At 41.7% G+C, this 21802-nt stretch overlaps 1 protein-coding gene across 26 annotated transcripts in view; it reads right to left on the bottom strand.

Annotated features, from left to right (window-relative positions):
• The window catches only part of arhgef3 (Rho guanine nucleotide exchange factor 3), a 48987-nt gene that overhangs the window by 7944 nt on the left and 19241 nt on the right, over window positions 1-21802 (bottom strand). For 19 of the 26 annotated variants that reach the window (XR_015521316.1, XR_015521317.1, XR_015521318.1 and 16 more), the window contains 4 exons: window positions 4850-4957; window positions 2987-3157; window positions 1755-1817; window positions 791-887 (listed from right to left, as the gene is read on the bottom strand). Coding sequence is in view for 5 of the 26 variants with exons in the window: in XM_087303177.1 (XP_087159303.1) it covers window positions 791-887; window positions 1755-1817; window positions 2987-3157; window positions 4850-4957 (439 nt within the window). In the remaining 21 variants the exon portion in view is untranslated. 26 annotated transcript variants of the gene reach the window in all.

Genomic DNA, 21802 nt, shown 5'->3' with positions numbered 1-21802 from the left:
TGAGGAGGATTAAATGATTTCTTAAAAATATATATTTTGCAGGGCGATGCAGTGGCGCAGTAGGTAGTGCTGTCGCCTCACAGCAAGAAGGTCACTAGTTTGAGCCTCAGCTGGGTCAGTGTGTGTTTCTGTGTGGAGTTTGCATGTTCTCCTCATGTTGGCGTGGGTTTCCCCCACAGTCCAAACACATGTGCTATAGGGGAACTGATCGGCTGTAGTGTATGTGTATGAGTGTGATTGAGTGTGTGTGGGTGTTTCCCAGAGATGGGTTGCAACTGGAAGGGTATCTGCTGCATAAAACCATATGCTGGAAAAGTTAGCGGTTCATTCCACTGTGGTGACCCCTGATTAATAAAGGGAATAGGCCAAAAAGAAAATAAATAGATAAATATATTTTTGGATGGCCAGTGTCTCATTATTATCCATTTTAAACAGTGAATAAAGCCTTTACATGTCACTTTAAGCTGTATAGAAGTGTCTTGAAGAATATCTAGTCTAATATTATTCACTGTCATCATGACAAAGAGGAAATAAATCAGTTATTAGAGATGAGTTATTAACACTGTTATGATTAGACATGTGCTGGAGAAATCTGCTCTCCGCTACACAGAAAATAAGGGAAAAAATAAGCAGGGGGGTGAATAATTCTGACTTCAGCTGTGTGTTTATTGATTTTCTCTCATTTGTGTAATATTGTTGAACAGCATGTACATGTTTATATGGTTTAAACACAGTTTGCTCAGTAATATCTTCTGTCTTTCTGTAGATAAATAACTCTATTGTTGCTCACCTTCATGTAGTGGAATGAGGGAGTCCAGCGTGCCGAATATTTGATTGAGTTCATGTTCCGTCATAATACACAGCTTCAGCATAGGGTCGTGATATGCCTATAATGAAATCACAAATCAGACAGGAGACACTCAAACCTTCATATCTATTCTGGTGGAAAAGTTGAACAGTTTGACTGGAAAAGATTGAATTGGATTGTACTTGTTTTTTTCCTGAGGATGTTTTTATTTATGTGGTGATTTGATATACTGATCTGTATATTTTTTTCTACTATGTGTATATATGTATGTACAGCTGAAGGCAGAATTATTCACCCCCCTGTTTATTTTATTCCTCATTTTCTGTGTAGCGGAGAGCAGATTTCTCCAGCACATGTTTAATCATAACAGTGTTAATAACTCATCTCTAATAACTGATTTATTTCCTCTTTGTCATGATGACAGTAAATAATATTAGACTAGATATTCTTCAAGACACTTCTATACAGCTTAAAGTCACATGTAAAGGCTTCACTAGGGTAATTAGGGTAACTAGGCAGGTTAGGGTAATTAGGCAAGTTATTGTATAACGATGGTTTGTTCTGTAGACTATCCAAAACAAATATAGCTTAAAGGGGCGAATAATATTGAGCTTAAAATGCTGTTTAAACTATTAAAAACTGCTTTTATTCTAGCCCAAATAAAACAAATCAGACTTTCTCCAGAAGAACAAACATTATCAGACACACTGTGAACATTTCCTCAATCTGTTCAACATCATCTGGGGAATATTTAAACAAGAAGATCAAAAATTAAAGGGGGTGAATAATTCTGACTTCAGCTGTATGTGTGTATGCTACTTCCCCTTCCTGGTCATGTTTTTTTTAGATGTTGTGTAATTTAAGTTTTGTTTTTGCCTTCTGGTGTTATTTTTGTGTGATCAATTGTGGGACCCCCTTGTAAATGAGATGGTATAAAGCAGTGTACCTTCTTGGCCAGCTTCAAGTCTTCAATCAGGTCCTGTTCTCCCTGAGACAGCTCAAAGATGGCCTGCCCAACAGATGATAAAGGAGAGCTTTAGTGAGAGCTACTACCTTTAAAGAAAAGTGCATGTAGCAGACATTCTGGTTAAAAACACATATTTATATGGTTATAGAACTCTTATAAACTATTCAGTTTGATTATAGTCTGGGATGAATAATGCAACAAACATAAACATTTAGGATGAAGTGGTCCAGAGAGTGCTATGTGGGAGTGTAGTCATGTGCGCCAGCATGCTCAGGTGATTTGCTGTGCTCTGTTTAATCTGTCAGTTCACACTTAGCTGATGATTGGTTATAAACCGTGTTTGGCATCCTCGAGCCCAGGGAGTTTGAGCTCAGGTAGACGTCGGGAACTCCTCTGCTGATTTATGGCTAATGACAATTTAGGAATCGCTATGGGGAGATATACTGCTGGCTAAGAGCTCATCTATGGAGCCAAGTTGGTTTGGTCAATTCACTTGTCGCATGTGTTTGGACGGGGGGAGGAACCCAGGGGCAAACCTGCCCGAGCACAGGAAGAACGTGTAAACTCCACACAGAAATGTCGGCTGGTCTGGTAAGGGCTTAAACCAGTGACATTCTTGCTGTGAGGCAACAGTGCTAACCACTGGGCTGCAGTGCTGCCCTATTAAGAAAAACAGAAGGAGGAGTAGAGGTGAAAAGGGGGAATCTTCAAGACGAGGATAAGTGAGGTGAGAAACTCTGGTTATTTATAGTGAGTCAGCAATCGTCTGATTGGTGCATCATGTGTTAGCTAATGTGGGACCAGCTGTGGTCAATCATGAGCATGTGATCCTCGCAAAACTAGTTCATAAATTTTGTTTAAAGTTTGTTTAAAGTTTAGAAACATTTTTGAACCTTTGTAGAAATATTGCTTCATGTTATTGGAAGTTGATAGTGATGAAACTACTTCATACAATTTCCTCTTTAATACAGATAACGCCAACGTATTTTTCAATGTATCCACATTGTTGTCAATAATAAAGTTACCTGCTTGACGGATAGTAATGTCTACTGGTGCATGAATGAAACTCTTTGAAGTTTTCATATAAATGTGAATACTTGTCATCATGATAGAAGAGCACCGTGATCCCCACAGCGTGTCATGTTCAGTATATCCTGCAGGTGTTGGTCAATGTGCAGCGCTGAGTGTCAGTGTTGACTGTATGAGTTCACCTCTTGTCTCTTGATTTCTTTGGAGGATAGCATATGTCCCAGGCCTACATCAAACGTCTCGCTCCACAGCTTGCTGTCACGCCGTTTGGTGATGGTCGGCACAACCTGCCTGCTCCACGGCCGAGGTGCCATAATCTCCGGTCTGCAGTCACTGCGGAAGCTGATGGACCGCTGAAGAATAGAGAATTAAGAGTGAATACTATGCAAAACTTAGACATGTGACCCATTTACATCATTGTCCTGTGCACACTGGATTATTCTCTATGTGTTTTATTATTATATCTGTCTACCTATCCGGTCTAGCTGTTCAACAAGCTATTTGTTGTTTGAATGAATGACTCAGCTTATTAAAAATCACAAGTAAACTGTTCCAAAAAATACATGTTGTTATTACTGAATAAAGAGAAACCCTGACGGGACTGTATACACTCTGGTAGGCTGCAATAATCTGTACAGATCAATGAAATAAGAAGTTGGTTTGTAACTTAATTTTGTCTCAACAATCTCAACAGTCTCTTGTTAACATTTCTGTTTGCTGATGTAGCTGTTTTTCATTTAGTTTTCTCAAGAAACTTGCTTCTTAACTTATATTTCCAATTTTTGATGATTGTGGTAATGTTTTTCAGACTGCAGCAGAATTAGATCTTGCTCCTCTTAATACGGCATATAATACACTGCGCAGATTTGTTTGTTGTGGGTTGTTTTTTTTCACACACATCATTGCTTAATGTATGATCTGTTGCAGTGGCTATCTTTGCACACAAGACTGCATATAATAATAATAATAACGATAATAATAATAATAATAATAATGATAATAATGATAACAATAATAATAATGATAATAATAATAATAAAATAATGATGATAATAATAATAATAATAATAATGATGATAATAATAATGATAATAATAATAATGATAACAATAATAATGATAATAATAATAATGATAATAATGATAATTATAATAATGATAATAATAATAAAATAATGATGATAATAATAATAATAATAATGATAACAATAATAATAATAATGATAATAATAATAATAATAATGATAACAATAATAATAATAATGATAATAATAATAAAATATTGATAATAATAATAATAATAATGATAATAATAATAATAATGATAATAATAATAATAATGATAATAATAATAATAATAATGATAATAATAATAATGATAACAATAATAATGATAATAATAATAATAATTATAATAATAATGATAAAAATAATAACAATAATAATAATAATAATAATGATAATATTAATAATAATAATAATAATCATCATGACAATAATAATAATAATAATAATAATAATCATGATAATAATATTAATAATAATGATAATAATAATAATGATAATAATAATAATAATGATAATAATAATAATAATGATAATAATAATAATGATAATAATAATAATAATAATAATAATAATGATAATAATAATAATAATAATAATAATAATGATAATAATAATAATAATAATAATTTTAATGATAATAATAATAATAATAATAATAATAATAATGATAATAATAATAATAATGATAATAATAATAATAATAATGATAATAATAATAATAAAAATAATAATAATAATAATAATAATAATAATAATAATAATAATATTTTTTATTTATATAGCTCCATTCCAGAGCGATTATAATGTGACTGCACATCTGAGGCTCATGTAGTTTTTCTGTAAGGGAACACTTGAGCCCAGAACTCGATGTGCACAATAAAATAACACGACTGCAGTCAAAGCCCATGAGCATAATAACAGCATCAGAGGAGAAAGTTCTGTAAGAGTGAGCAGCAGTAAACTGAGTCAGGCCTGTACCTGCAGTGTCTGTCCGATGCGCTTCAGTGGAGCAGCTTTAACTGGAGGAATGAGACTCGCCAGCGACGTCACCCTGGACAGAGGCTTCACCCGCTTGGTGCTGGGTTCCTGAAGATCACAAACACAGCTGATGAACACCTCAGGCCTCATCACACACCTGCAGATACTGACTCACGCCTGTCGGACTGACTCCCTGTACAATAATGTGATGCTCATGCAAATAATGTCTCAAGGCTGTGATTAAAAGGAGACTGCAAGTTTCAGCCAGTTTGTCAGACATACTGGGAACATTTCCTCAATCTCTTCAACATCATTTGGGGAATATTTAAACAAGTAAACAAAATTCAAAGGGGGCGAATAATTCTGACTTCAGCTGTATTATATATGCATGTATCATGTATTCAAGAGTGAATTTAAAAACTGGGTTAATGTACTCTTCAATAAGCTTCAATATCTTTCATTAGGTATACATATACATGCTGATAAGAGAAAAACGCTTCATCCTTTCAAGCTAATTTCTCATGCTTCCTATGCACCAAATTCATCTATAAATAAACAACAGCCTATGATTATTCAATATTTGCTTATGTAGGTCTGATCGTGCCCCTCAGACATGTGGGCTGGATTAGTAATGGATCAATACATGAATCACGCTTCATTAAGGGATTACACTCGTCTGTTTACCAGTGCACTCTCTGCAGCGTCAGGAATCATTTTTAATGAACAGATTAATCACACACCGCACCAAAAACAACTAAAGCATTGTTTGGATTTTGAGTAAACACATTATTAGTCTGTGATTTGATCTTTAATGGATCAGAAAAGTTCTGGCTTGTCGTTGATGCAGTATAGCTTTTCATTTACATGTCAAATGACATTCACAACGGCTATATTTCAGGATCATCCATTGTGCTCAAATTGTGAAAGACGGCCTCTTTTATTCTGAATTGATTTGAAGTTTATTGAAAGTCTCGATGATTGATGCTTCAGGCTCAGATTTTAAAGGTGCTCTTAATATCAGTAAAAAATCTTGGCCAAAAATGAGTATTTCTAGTCAGAAATAAAGTTTGTGACACTGCAAAACGATGTTGAAACAACACCATGATAAATGTACATCTCAATTTATAATAATAACAATAATAATTCCTTACATGTATATAGTGCTTTTCTGGGCACTCAAAGCACTTTACAGATAGAGTCCCCGTCACTATACTGGGGCATTAGGACCCACACAGACCACAGGTTGGGCGCCCCCTGCTGGCCTCACTAACACCACTTCTGGCAGCATCCTAGCTTTCCCATGTGGTCTCCTGTCCAGCTACTGACCAGGCGCAGCCCTGCTTAGCTTTAGTGGGTGACCATGTGAGAGTAGCAGAGAGCGAGCTGCCGGGTAAAAAATTAAAGCTAAAGATGATCACGTAATAACCTGAGGACAACAGAGTTCAAAGGTGAGCCCTTCGAAGTCCACACAGGCTGAACCGAGCGTTTTGAAATAAGACGATCTCGCTTACAGAGGACAGATCTCGTCACCAGGCCACCGTAACAGCTGCTGTTCAAAGTGTTTTTAAAACTTGTTGTAAATTAAGGGTTAAGACAATTTTCAAAATCTTTTAATCCACTTCAAATGTTGACTATACAGATATTTTAAGCTTTAAAGGTGCGTACATATGACACCGCAGAACGCTTTCTAGCTAGTCAGCTCACTAGATTTTGCTAATGACTTGAAGAACAAACATTATCACAACATCCATACAGCTAACAGCAGTTCTCATGGGTAGCAGAAGATCAGACAATCCCATCACGCAGGGGGTTTCAGAATCAGCGCAGTGTCCACGCAGAAGCAATCAAAGGGAAGCGTCAGATGTGTTCAGAGGAGAGGTTTGAACTTCAGCTACTGCAATTGGCATGAAAGCATGAGGAGTGGTTGTGATACACGTCTTTTGATGTGTTCGGCTGAGAGGGACTCGCTTCTGTGGGAAAGTGTGAGTCAGTCACTGATCAGGGTGGACCTCTGCATTCAGTTCCCTGACTATCCCAAGGAAAGGGTTGAAAAACTCCTTAAAAATAAGTGTTGAACGCGTCATGACTTTTAAATCGTGGTGAATATATTACTAAAGGAGCTGTTGATGTGAAATGGACCCAGATTTTGGTAAAATATTTTCGTTATTACTGTATTCTGCATCATAAATGCAGCTGTGGCTCACACAACAGAGGAAAGGTTATCAGCTTTAGGGTTATCAGCGTTAACATGTGGTTCATCGAGTGGAGGAGTCAGGCGAACTGATTCAGTGAGCATTGGAACTGACTCAGACCACAGACTCAAAGTCAGTTTGATTAGCGAGTCATGAGGAACCACTGCTATTGTGTGTATCTCTCTCTGATCTGACACACACGGCTCAGTTCATGGTGCTCTTTGCCAACAAGATGAAGATCTGAGTCAGCTGCACCGAACAAGTGTACAGATGGACGAACAGCTAAACTAAAAGGTGTCGTTAAAGAAACGATGCAGTAAACCCAGAGCTGGCCAACAGATGCAGAAACCACAAGAGAAGAAGCCAAACACCACAGACATCTGCTGTGCACTTCACCACACCGAGCCCTGCATGAACCTGAACGACATCTGACTTCTGCTGCCCTGAGAACTACATACTGGCAGTCATAAATCAAACATTAAATGAGTTCAGCGTCTTTGATCAAGCCAACCGAGAGATCGTGAATACGATGACTTCAAATTCAGGATTTTACACCAGCAGAGACGAAGCCAATCAGGGCTGCGTTTCCCAAACAGCGTATCATAGTAGGATGCATGATTTGGGAAAAGAGCGATGTCGTGACGAGTGTTTCCCAAAACACATAGTTTGTCTGTCGCAGATCCATCGCTTGAACCACATTAGTTAACGTAAAACGCCCAAAATGATGCTCTAAACTGGGTGGAGGAACTACTTCATAAGAGAAGAACCACATCATGTCTTTGTGCAAATGATATTGTTTTACACACACACACACACACACACACACACACACACACACACACACACACACACACACACACACACACACATTTAAAATAATCCAATATTAGATTTGCTGAAATCATGCACTCGCTCTCCATATTAACTGAAATATATGTAAACGGCACATATATAGTCTGTGTCTGCTTTACTAATATTATTAAGAACATTACATATTCTATTCTAAAACATATCACTGACACACATAAAGCTGACACTATTCTAATATCATATAAATCATATAAATACATAAATAATGAGGCGATTTATTATAAAATTAAATGTTATTCATTATTTATTAGAAATGAAAAAATCATACTTTAATAATATTATTAATAATATTAATTATAATGATGATGATGATGAAGTAGTATATTGTTTATTTTTTTACTTTTAGAAAAGTTTACTTTTACAGTTTGACACTTGTAAACCACTGCAGAAAGTTCTAATCAGCAGGCCCGTGTCATATCCAGTACAGATACTTAATAAATAACCCGCTATACATTAAAATAATTTCCACTTGTAAATAACAGGTCACTTACAGCTTTCGCCATGAGGCTGTGTTCAAAATGACATCAATGTTTTTAAAGTGCACTGTGAAGGGGGCACAATAGTAAACATGAAGATCGCTAAAACTGAACTGTAAAAGTTGTTTGAAAGTAAATTACACCTAAGAGAGATGACTTTAATGCTGTTTTATTTTTAATCATTCCAACTTTGAATGTCAGAATGTTCTAAATGAATAGGGCATAGGGGGGATAAGTGGGAATAGAACACAGCCAGGAACTGTTTCTGACTACAGCTCTAGAGGTGTGTCAGGAAACAGAACGGACACAAGTGCAGGTCTCTTTCAGAATTTATTAGTGACAAAAATGACCCTATTGGGCTTAAGCACAGGGAGAAAAATTCTAATCAAAAATTTATAAAAATAAAAAGTTCAACAAAAACTGCTCCGAAGAGGATATAATTATTACTGGGATCTTTAAAGGGACTCAGGCAAATAAAATTAACAAAATGAAACGAAAACAAACTTCAAGGTTGCTCAGAAGAAAGAGCTAAAAAAACTGTCAACAGAAACCGCTCCGTAGAAGGGACAAAATGTCTTTCAGGGTGTAATTTCAAGTTCACTCGGCAGGGGGCGATACAGCGGTATACTGGATCCGGCGGGCGGCAGAGCCGAGAGGGAGAAGAAGAGTGGAGCAGGTGACGGGAGGGAATATTGAAGCCGGGGATCGGAGACAATCGGCCAACCACGGCGGATAAACAAAACAGAAACAGGTCCTGCAGATGACAGAGAGGGGTCAAAAAATGAAGAAATAAAATAAAAGGAAAAACCAACCAGAAGACGGGCTCGAGACAACAGGAACTGACTGGACTGGACTAGTGAAACAGTGCACGCTGACCACAACCAAACGACAACGATCTGACAAATGACAACACGAGGAGAGCGCTTTAAATAGAGGGAAAATTACGGGAAGACAGGTGAGTGAAATTGGTTTAATTGAATAATAGGGATGAGTGGGAAGATGGGAGGAGATGTGTCAAAGCAAGTATGTAATGAGAGAGCGATCAAAACACCACACGTGCTGAAATACATGTAAACAAGTGCAAAACACAAACGAACCCAGGTGATCAGACAGAGGACCTGACAGTACCCCCCCCTCCATGGTCGCCACCGGGCGTACCCTGGGGGGGCTCACCTCGTCTCCGACGGAAGTCCGCAATCAGCGTCTGGTCCAGAATGTCCCGGGCTGGGACCCAACTCCTCTCCTCTGGTCCATAGCCCTCCCAGTCCACCAGGTATTGAACGCCCCTACCCCTTCGTCTGACCTCCAGTAACCTCCTGACAGTGTAAACTGGAGAACCATCCACTAGACGGGGAGGGGGAGGGGTAGGAATAGAGGGAACAAGGGGGGAGGAAAACACAGGTTTAACCCTAGAGACATGAAAAACTGGGTGTACCCGACCAAGCGTATGAGGTAGCTTGAGCTGAACAGCCACAGGACTCAGCACTTTAGTGATCCGGTATGGCCCAATGAACCTGGGTGCCAGCTTGCGTGAGGCTACCCTGAGAGGCAGGTCCTTGGTGGAAAGCCATACCCGTTGACCACAAACATAGTGGGGAGCTGGAGTCCGATGACGATCAGCCGCTGCTTTGGTCCGTCTCCTAGCCTGGGCCAAGGCTTCCTTAGCTTTCCTCCAGGTGCGACGACACCGTTGAACAAAAGCCAAGGCAGACGGGACCGCAGCTTCGAGTTCCTGTGAGGGGAACAGAGGAGGTTGATAGCCAAGACAGCATTGAAATGGCGACATACCCGTAGCAGAAACTGGTAGAGTATTATGGGCATACTCGACCCAGGATAGTTGTTGGCACCAGGAGCTAGGATTATTGGATGTCAGACAGCGGAGAGTACGTTCCAAATCCTGGTTTGCCCGCTCAGACTGCCCGTTGGTCTGGGGATGGAATCCTGAAGACAGACTCGTAGAGGCCCCGATCTGTCGGCAAAATTCCTTCCAAAACCTGGAGACGAATTGGGGGCCCCTATCGGAGACCACATCTACCGGAAGACCATGAATCCGGAACACGTGATCAACCACCACCTGAGCAGTCTCCTTGGCAGAGGGGAGTTTTGGGAGAGGAATGAAATGAGCCGCTTTAGAGAAGCGGTCCACCACCGTGAGAATGACGGTGTTGCCCTTCGATTCAGGTAGGCCAGTGACAAAGTCAAGGGCTAAGTGTGACCAGGGACGGGAAGGGATGGGTAAGGGGCGGAGCAGACCAACAGGAGGGGAATTGGCACTCTTGTTTTGGGCACAAATAGGGCAGGCAAACACAAACCGCCTGACATCCTTGGCCATGGAGGGCCACCAAAATCTTTGACGGATAGTAGCCAGAGATCTCCTGACTCCTGGGTGACAGGCCAGCCTGGATGAGTGACCCCACTGGATAACTTTGGAGCGCAGTGACTGGGGAACAAATAGTTTGCCCGCTGGAGTCCCTCTAGGTATCTGACACTCTCGTACAGCACCCAGAACCTCTCTCTCGATGTCCCAAGAGAGGGAAGCCACCACCACGCCCCTGGGCAGGATGGTGTCAGTTGAAACCTCCCTCTCCGGGGCACTGAACATGCGAGAGAGAGAGTCGGGCTTGGTGTTCTTTGACCCTGGTCTGTACGAGAGTGTAAAGTTGAATCGACTAAAATAAAGGGACCAGCGGGCCTGTCTAGAACTCAGCCTTTTGGCCGTGCTAATATATTCTAAATTCTTGTGGTCTGTCCAGACCACAAAAGGTTGCACTGCACCCTCTAACCAGTGACGCCACTCACCCAGGGCCAGTCTGACTGCCAACAACTCCCGATTACCAATGTCATAATTCCGTTCTGTGGGGCTCAGGCGGTGGGAGAAGAAGGCACAGGGATGCACCTTCTCATCCCGTTGAGACCGTTGTGACAGAACTGCGCCTACTCCGACATCAGAAGCATCCACCTCAACAATAAACTGTCGTTTCGGATCTGGAATAGACAAGACAGGAGCAGAGATAAAACGGGACTTTAAATTATCAAAGGCCTCCTGTGCCTTGCTACCCCAAATGAACGGTACCTTAGGAGAGGTGAGCACTGTTAAGGGTGCAGCAATCTGGCTGAAGTTCCGGATGAATCGCCGATAAAAGTTGGCAAATCCCAGGAACCGCTGCAGTGCCTTACGAGAGTCTGGAGTTGGCCACTCGGCAACAGCTCTTACCTTAGAGGGGTCAGCTTTGATCTCACCCGCCGAAATCACAAACCCCAAGAATGAAACTGACTTAGCATGGAAGACGCACTTCTCCGCCTTAACAAACAATTGATTCTCCAGTAATCGTTGCAGCACCTGACGAACATGCTGAGTGTGTACCTGCATGGAGGGAGAAAATATCAGGATATCATCAAGGTACACAAAGACAAATTGATTTACCATGTCTCTCAGCACGTCATTAACCAGGGCCTGGAAGACAGCCGGGGCATTTGTCAGACCAAACGGAAGGACCCGATATTCAAAGTGTCCCGTAGGGGTGTTAAAGGCGGTCTTCCACTCATCCCCCTCTCGAATACGGATAAGGTGGTAGGCATTCCGGAGGTCAAGCTTAGTGAAGACCTGGGCTCCCTGCAAGAGTTCAAAGGCTGAAGACATGAGAGGTAAGGGATACCTATTCTTTATGGTGATGTCATTCAGCCCTCGATAATCAATACATGGACGAAGGGAGCCGTCCTTCTTCTTAACGAAGAAGAACCCAGCGCCTGCAGGAGACGAGGAAGGGCGGATGAGGCCAGCTTTAAGGGATTCATCTATATATTTGTCCATGGCCTCTCTTTCAGGACTAGAAAGGGAATACAAGTGACCCTTAGGCGGAGAAGTGCCTGGGAGGAGTTCTATGGCACAGTCATAGGGTCGGTGAGGAGGCAAGGATGTGGCCCGGGACTTGCTGAACACCAGACCCAGATCGCGGTACTCCGCCGGAACCCCTGTCAGATCCGCTGCATTCACCTGAAAAACAGGACACACAGAAACAGGAAACGGGGCAGGACCAAGACAAGACTCAAGACAAGACTGACTCCAGGACAAAACTGAATTTCCAGACCAATCCACATGAGGACCATGCTGCACCAACCAGGGATGTCCCAAAATTATGGGAGCACTGGGAGAGTCAAGAAGGTACAGTGTGGTAACCTCACGGTGATTTCCAGATATAACAAGACTTACGGAGGGAGTAGCATGGGAGATAGTAGCAATCAGGGTACCATCAAGGGAACGGGCAGGGATAGGATCAGGGAGAGGAATGGCTGGAATACCCCACTGGCTGGCCACAGAGCTGTCCATGAAGTTTCCTTCTGCTCCCGAGTCGAGGAGAGCAGAACAGGCATTGGTAGAACCTCTATACTGAATCAGTGCGGGTAACAGAGTACGGGAGGAGGGGGAGTGAAGGGGAATAGCGCCCACCAGGATCCCCCGTTTCACTGGTGGGCTTTGGCTTTTGCTGGGCAGACTGCGGCAAAGTGTCCTGGTTTGCCACAATAAAGGCACAAACCCCGGGCCAGACGTAGTTGTTTCTCTTGGGGTGTTAATCGCAAACGACCCACTTGCATGGGTTCAGGGTCATGTGCAGCAGGAAATGTGGAAGATGAAAGGGTGCCCTCCACCCTGCCAGAGGAGCGGGTCAGCTTACGTTGGTGTCGGCGATTGAGGCGAACCTCGATGCGTAGAGCCAGATTAATGAGATCGTCAAAGTTGTGTGGCAGTTCGTGAGTGGCGAGCTCATCCTGGATGTCCTCCTCAAGGCCTGCACGGAAAATGGATCGACATGCCCCCTCATTCCAGTCACAGGATGCTGCTAGGGTTTTGAACAAGATGGCATACTCCGTGACCGATCGCCCACTCTGATGGAGGCGAGCGAGCTGATCCGCAGCCTCCTGTCCTCTGGCAGACCGGTCAAATAGTCTCATCATCTCAAGTCGGAGATCATTAAAAGAGGCGCAACAGGGGGCTCTTGTTTCCCAAACGGATGTTCCCCATTCACGGGCCTTACCAGTAAGGAGGGTCAACACAAAGGCCACCTTAGTCTCTTCAGCATCATACATGCGTGGTTGAAGGGCAAATACCACCGAACATTGTGCCAAGAAGGCCCGACATGAGTTAGGGTCCCCATCATATGGTGGTGGATTATTACAACGTGGTTCAGGCTCAAGGCGAAAACCTTGCCGTGTGGTTTCATACTGGAGTTCCTGCAAGCGATTGGTAAGTTCAGCCACCTGATTGGAAAGCACTTCCACCTCTCTGCTGGTGTTGCTGAGTCGGGTCTCATGTTGGCCCAAAAGCACCCCCTGCTGGGCAACTGCTGCTCTGACAGGATCTGGACCTGCTGTGTCCATAGTGGTCAGATCGTTCTGTCAGGAAACAGAACGGACACAAGTGCAGGTCTCTTTCAGAATTTATTAGTGACAAAAATGACCCTATTGGGCTTAAGCACAGGGAGAAAAATTCTAATCAAAAATTTATAAAAATAAAAAGTTCAACAAAAACTGCTCCGAAGAGGATATAATTATTACTGGGATCTTTAAAGGGACTCAGGCAAATAAAATTAACAAAATGAAACGAAAACAAACTTCAAGGTTGCTCAGAAGAAAGAGCTAAAAAAACTGTCAACAGAAACCGCTCCGTAGAAGGGACAAAATGTCTTTCAGGGTGTAATTTCAAGTTCACTCGGCAGGGGGCGATACAGCGGTATACTGGATCCGGCGGGCGGCAGAGCCGAGAGGGAGAAGAAGAGTGGAGCAGGTGACGGGAGGGAATATTGAAGCCGGGGATCGGAGACAATCGGCCAACCACGGCGGATAAACAAAACAGAAACAGGTCCTGCAGATGACAGAGAGGGGTCAAAAAATGAAGAAATAAAATAAAAGGAAAAACCAACCAGAAGACGGGCTCGAGACAACAGGAACTGACTGGACTGGACTAGTGAAACAGTGCACGCTGACCACAACCAAACGACAACGATCTGACAAATGACAACACGAGGAGAGCGCTTTAAATAGAGGGAAAATTACGGGAAGACAGGTGAGTGAAATTGGTTTAATTGAATAATAGGGATGAGTGGGAAGATGGGAGGAGATGTGTCAAAGCAAGTATGTAATGAGAGAGCGATCAAAACACCACACGTGCTGAAATACATGTAAACAAGTGCAAAACACAAACGAACCCAGGTGATCAGACAGAGGACCTGACAGAGGTGTAGTTGTGAGTGCTCCAGTTTGCAACACAGTTTGCGAATGTTTGTTGGAGCGACGGATTTGGGAAACGGCAAATCAACAAACTATGTTTGTAACGACGCAACATGCAACCTTAGTTGGCTAATGATGGTTTTGGGAAACGCACCCCAGATTTGTCAGCAGTTATAAAAACAATTCATTTAGGTTTGGTTTTAAAAGAAGAATGTGGAAACAAACACATCTATTTAGAAAACACAAATATAGTTTAGTTATATAAACTAAATTAAAATGCTCATTATATTTGATTATGTTTATATTAATAATAAAAATATCATTGTTATTATTATTATTATTATTATTGTTATTTATTGTGATGATTAGCTGTTTGTTTCATTAATGTGTTCAAATGTTTATATCTTGATCCTCACTCAGTAGGCTGCAGTGAGCGAGAATAAGTGTTTAAAACTTTATCCTCACTCAGGAGAGTACATAACTGTTAAACTCTTCATCCTCACTCAGAGACTGCAATAATGGTAAATATTAACAGTTATATAACTGTTAAACTTCTTCCTCGCTCAGTAGACTACAGTAATACCTGTTTAAAACTGCATACTCGGTCAATACGCAAACTTGATCCTTCCTCACCTGATAGACTGCAGTAATACTGTTAAAACTTCTTCCTCACTCTCAAACTGTTTCCATAATAACGGTTAAACTCTTCATCCTCACTCAGTAGGCTGCAGTAAAAACTACTGCTCAACTCTTTACCCTCACTCACTCAGTAGGCAGCAGTGGTAATAAGTGCTCACCTCCAGCTCTCTCCCTACCCCACGGCCGCGGCTGCTCGACTCGTCCACGCTGCAGTTCGCTAGTTTAATGAGCAAGTATATCGGGTAGTCCTTCGCAACCATACTGACGCTGCTCTGTAGCGAGGAGGGAAGGAAATTCGCCCGCGATCCCAACCTGCTCCGCGGTCTAGAGCTGCATCCTCGAGCGCCGCCTGTGAGACTGCGGAGCGACGAGCGCTGCTGGAGAGAGAACGCGGGAGCGCGCAGCGTGAACGCGCACGGAGAGAACCACTGGCCCGAGATCAGGTAACCACTGTGAATGTATCTGTGCCTTCATTACTGTCAACTGAACTCTGAATAAGAACTAGATCATTAGCAAAACTCAGCGTGATAAATGTATATTTAAACGATAAATTGATGCAAATATAGTCTATTTATATATTTAGTGATTTAGTAGACACGTATTATAATATCAAACTAAGAAAAAACTATTTGAAAATACATACTTAAATACTTTGATTAACATACTTTAATTAAACAAACAAACAAACAAACAAACAACAAACAGTTAGTAGATATAAATACATTAATAAATAAACAAAGGTTTATATATTTACTTATATTTGAATATATTTTGTGATTTAATAGACATGTAATATAATACCAAAACTATTTAAAAAAATACGTACTTAATTACATTGATTAACATACTTTGATTAAACAAACAAACAAACAAACAAAGAAATGGTGTATATAAAAATCATCAATAAATAAACAAAAACCAGTACACCACTAGTAAGTAAATAAATGCAATACTGGAAAATAAAGCAACTAAATATTTTCAAGACATCAATATTGTAAATGCACCTTCAACATCATTGCCTTGAACATGAGTAAATGTAGATGCTGGATCACTGATATGTGTTGGTTTGCTCTGAGTCTCAGTTCTGAATTCAGTTTCAGACGCTTTATTCTATTCTCCAGATCTGAGCTGATCTGCTGCTGCTGCTGTCAGTAGTGTGCTGATAAATAAAATGCCAATCAAACTCACATTATTAGCATTTAACACTAAATAAAGCCCATGAGCTGTAGCTGAGCTGATCATTGTCAGTCTACCCTGTTGTTCAGGTGTAAGAAATGGAAGCTGTTTCTAAAATATAACTCAGCTGTTGGTTAGAACAAAACTTGTTGCTTTTATATAGAACACAATGTAAATCAGCCTTTAGGCTCGATAGTCAGGCTCACTCCTGTTGATGTCGTCAATCTGGCAACCTGCACTTGCGTGTGTTTTGATCCAGGACTGCAATACCTAGTTCAACCACTGGGTGTCAAACTTACAGACAGCACCTTTAGGTTAACATCATCACTTTGTGTTGGGACAACGTGAAGGAATTTTTTTACAGTGAGCAACATCAACTCAGACAAAATATCACTTTAAACTATTAAAAATTTTAATAAAGGTCACTTTTCAAACTTTAAAGGTTAAAAGCTTTCCATAATGCAATTTAAAACATGAATAAACAGGGAAAGACTAAAAAACATGAATCACAAAATATGAAAAACTGCAAATGTTTGGATATTTTTACAGTGTATATTGTTCTAAAATATTCAATAAATAAATATAAATACATATTGAAAAAATATGATTATATATATATTTAAATGCATTAGCCTGTTGCAGCATTCAGTGCACAAGTGTCAGTCTGCACGGTTGCTCCTGTGTCAGTGAGCAGCGGCCAGCAGGAAATAAGGCCCGGTTTGACAGCTTTTGTTGTGTCCCGGTCGAGAGGTTCCTGTGATTGTGTGCCTATCAGGCGTGGGGAGGTGCAGCAACCACTCGATGAACTGCAGCCAAAATACAGACGGTTCACAAACAGTCGCCTTTGACGATCACTCAACAAGGTGTCACTCCAATACCCCCACACCCCCACACCCACCGTCTGACCTCTGAACACCACTAATGGGGTTAAAATCTATATCTGGCCTATATAGAACAGAAAATGCAGCGCTGCAACAGCCATCATTTATTCATTATTCATTCATTTTCTTGTCGGCTTAGTCCCTTTATTAATCCCGGGTAGCCACAGCAGAATGAACCGCCAACTTATCCCGCATGTTTCACGCAGCGGATGCCCTTCCAGCTGCAACCCATCACTGGGAAACATCCATACACACTCGTTCACACCAGAAAATTTAGCCAACCCAGTTCCCCTATAGCGCATGTGTTTGGACTGTGGGGGAAACCGGAGATCACAGAGGAAACCCACGCCAACATGGGGAGAACATGCAAACTCCACACAGAAACACACACTGACCCAGCCAAGGCTCAAACCTGAGAGCTTCTACTGCGCCACTACGTCACCCATTTGTTTGTTAGTCATGACTGAAGAGCGCTATCTGTGTCTGAAAGCTGCAAAATGCAGTCTTCAGAGGACACATTCCCAGTTAGGAAGGCATCAAGACACGAGCAAATCCTGACCTTCCCTTTCTGTCTCCTGAGAAACCTTCATCTGATAATGTTTGAGGGACACATGCATCCTTCACAGCCTTTGATATCCCACAATCCTCTGCGCTCCATTCCTGGCAGATCAGCTAATGACAATCCTGATGGAGCCACAGAGTGTGTATAAATGCACACAGGGCTGGGGAGTACCGGGGAATACTATTCGACAGGGTGAGCATTAAACAACCCAGGCTCATTCTGATTATGTACCCCTGTGTACGTTTCTGGAGAGAGCAAAATATATCCCAGGAGGTGTGTTAGTTTGCATTTTTTGCTTTTGCGAATCCGCCAGGGGCTGCTGTGTTTGCTCTTTCAGATCTCAAATTTCTCCATTTGCACCTGCTGTTCTCACCACCAGAGGACGCTCTCGACAGACTCCACACTCTCTCTTTCCTAAATCCAACCAATAGTATTAAAAAAGCAGCAACTGACCCTCCCACCACCTCCCTAAACCCAACCTCAGTATTTTGAAAAGATATATATAGATAGATCTGCTATATGACAAGATATTTACACTACCTGACAAAAGTCTTGCTGTCGATCATAGTTATAAGAGCAACAAATACTAACATGACGTGACAAGGTAGATTTAAGAATCATCTGTTGATCTGCATCCCAATCATCACCAATACTGCAGAAGACTGGAACCGGCAAGGACACAAGATTCTCACAGAAATCAGTCAAGTTTGGTGAAGGAGACATCATGGTTTGGGGATCATTCAGTATGGGGGCGTGCGAGAGCTCTGCAGGATCCACAGGAGAGGGACAATTCTCCAGCAGGATAGCGCTCCTCATACTTCAGCCTCCACATCAAAGCTCCTGAAAGCAGAGAAGATCAAGCTGCTCCAGGATTGGCCAGCCCAGTCACCAGATATCAACATTATTAAGCTGATGAAGGAGGAGGTGTTGAAGATGAACACGAAGACTCTTGATGAACTCTGGGATCCTGCTGAAGCTTTCTTCTTCATTCCAGATGACTTTATTAATCAGTGATGTGAGTCATGTCAGAGATGTATGGATGCAGTCCTCCAAGCTCATGATGGAGTCAGACACAATCTTCATTCTGTCTCCACTGCAGCAGGACTTTATATTCTATACTGGACATTATTTCTGTTCAGTGATGACACTTTAGTCTGAGCAGAGTCAGAGCGCACTGTCCTCATCAAATCAGTCAACATCAAGACATGATCAGAGTTATTGAGCTCAAATCAGCAAAATCTAGAGGCCTTCGCCTTTCATAGACACACTTCATCATCAAATCATCAACTAGAAGACAGAATTAGTACCCCTTCAGCTAATAGTTTTTTGTCCCCAATTTCTGCTTAATGGAGAAATATCTTACTACATTTCTAAACAAGAGTTTAGACAACAACAACAACAACAACACAAAATTGCTTATGGGGGCTGATAATACATGAAAATGTCCTTAATCTGTTAAATATCACCTGAGAAATGTTATTAATATCATACAAAAAACAATAAATATTGCAGGAGGGCTAATAATGTTGCCCTCAGCTCTGTTGATCAGATGAAAGCAGCCTTTCCATCCACACCATTCATCTAACGCACGTTCAAAAGCCCCCAGCAGACAGCAGACAGCATGCTCTACATGCTCTTAATAGCAACAGGTGAAGAGCCTAATTTCCTGCAGCATGTTGCTGATGGACCATTGTGCAGAAAAATAGATCACAGAGGAAATGTGCAGGAGCAACACATCTCAAATGAGCCAAGTCCTACAGAGGCTGGTGGGCCGGAGGGGATCAGGGATTGGGACGGGATTATTGGAATGTTTTTGAGAAAGTAGGGCACAGCCGGGTGTCAGAGGTTTGTTCAAAGGGTTCAACTTTACTGAGTGCCCTTCAAAGGGTGCCCTAAATGTCAGTTTTGCAGTAATCACCTCTCAATCTAGGTCGGTATAGTGCATTTGTGTTACTTTAAACAGCTTGTCAACCATGGGGCGTTACATATGATGCTGGAGCTGTACTGTCAACACTGCTCTCAATCAAATAGTTCTGTTTTACATAAATAATTCTGGTTATATATATATATTTAAATATTTATATATATATATATATATATATATATATATATATATATATATATACCCTGCTGAAAAAAAACAGCTTAAACCAGCCTAGGCTGGTTGGCTGGTTTTAGCTGGTCGACCAGGCTGGTTTTAGAGGGGTTTTGGCCATTTCCAGGCTGGTTTCTAGCCATTTCCAGCCTGGTCTTAGCTGGTCAGGCTGTGAGATGACCAGCTAAAACCAGCTTGACCAGCTTAGCCAGGCTGGGAGCCCAGCCAAAACCAGCTATATCCAGCTTAAACCAGGCTGGTCAAGCTGATTTTAGCTGGATTTAGCTGGTCATCTCTCAGCCTGACCAGCTAAGACCAGGCTGGAAATGGCTGGAAACCAGCCTGGAAATGGCCAAAACCCCTCTAAAACCAGGCTGGTCAACCAGCCTAGGCTGATTTAAGCTGGATTTTTCAGCAGGTTTTCAGCAGCATTTACTGATTTAACAAAGCTGCAGTAGGTGATTGTCTTCAGGAACGTGTTGCAAAACGAAATCCAGTACAAAGTCTCAATCCTCCATAAACTCCATCTGTCACAGAAGCAAGCGATTATATCCATGCTCTTCACGGCACATCTCCTGTTCAGCGTCTCATTATTCATGACGCAGCGTCTGTTTGCTTGATTTTAGAGCTGCAGGCTTCTGGAGGTTTCTGCAGAGGTCAAAATGCTGTGTGTGTGTGTACTGCAACTCCAGTTATTCCAGCTGAACTGGACATTATTGCAGCTCCCCGCATTTACAGTATCAGGGGTCTGATAGGTTTATTTCTGCAGACATCAGAGAGACAGCCCTCAATGCAATGCTCGAGAGAATGACAGCTTGCAGACATGAACCTGTGGCTGTTTTTAAGGAAATCCTGAGCAAGTCCAAACACTCCTGAACCTGCTGTCAGCCACTTCTTTCCTCTCTTCAAATGAAGCGCTGGCTTTCAGTGGGGTAGACGCCTGCAGCTTTAGCTCTTTGTGTTAGTGCGATTGTTATTGGATGTGTTGTAATGTGGATGTGTTAGAGATTTCTCACAGGGCAATATCTACACTGAAATATCCATCTAAGATGAGTTATCCATTGTTGTAGTAATCAAAGTCCTGCAAAATGATATCCAAGCTAAAACCATCTGAATTTGCCAAGCACAGTGATCTGCTTCTCTGTTCACTGTAGATATTCTTCAAGACACTTCTATACAGCTTAAAGTGACATGTAAAGGCTTCACTAGGGTAATTAGGGGAACTAGGCAGGTTAGGGTTAAAAAAAAGTGCCTGAAGAGTTTACCAATAAATGCCGTGTCATAGCAGTTTTATAAGCTCATCCGCACTGACATGAAAATAAGACATGGCTGGACAACTTCAAGTGCGATCATAAGACAGATGTGCCGTCTCTTTAAATGCCTCCATGAAGCAGCCAGCAGAACCATAAGAGAGACATGAGGAGTCACAGGGGAATGATGCAACCCAGATAGTGGGAGTCACTGACATTACAGCATCAATGTATGGCTGTTCCACGCACAGCTACACAGAACTGAACATGCTTCATACAGTACTCTGTATAAACATGAGAGATGTGTGCAGTCAGAACATTTACAGTGACATTCAGCAGAGCTCCTGCCGGTGAGGAATACAGCTATTCTGCAGCACAAGAGCAAAAGCAGGCGATCGTATTAATACCTGGCAATTACAGGGCTTTCATTAGGAAGTGAGACGCAGGCTGAAGACTGACCTCTTCATTTTCCTGTTCGCACATGCAGCACGAAGAGCTTTGGTGATCAGTGCTTTCCATTTCAGCAGATTCATCTTCTCATAAAGGCAGTAAATAATGCTGATATCATAGATAATAGTTGAGCAGAA

Source organism: Danio rerio, chromosome 22, assembly GCF_052040795.2.
Source record: "Danio rerio strain M-AB ecotype USA chromosome 22, GRCz13ab, whole genome shotgun sequence".
NCBI classification, from domain to species: Eukaryota; Metazoa; Chordata; class Actinopteri; order Cypriniformes; family Danionidae; genus Danio; species Danio rerio.
Note: the sequence above shows the minus strand (reverse complement) of the source record. Positions and strands in the feature narration are given on the sequence as shown.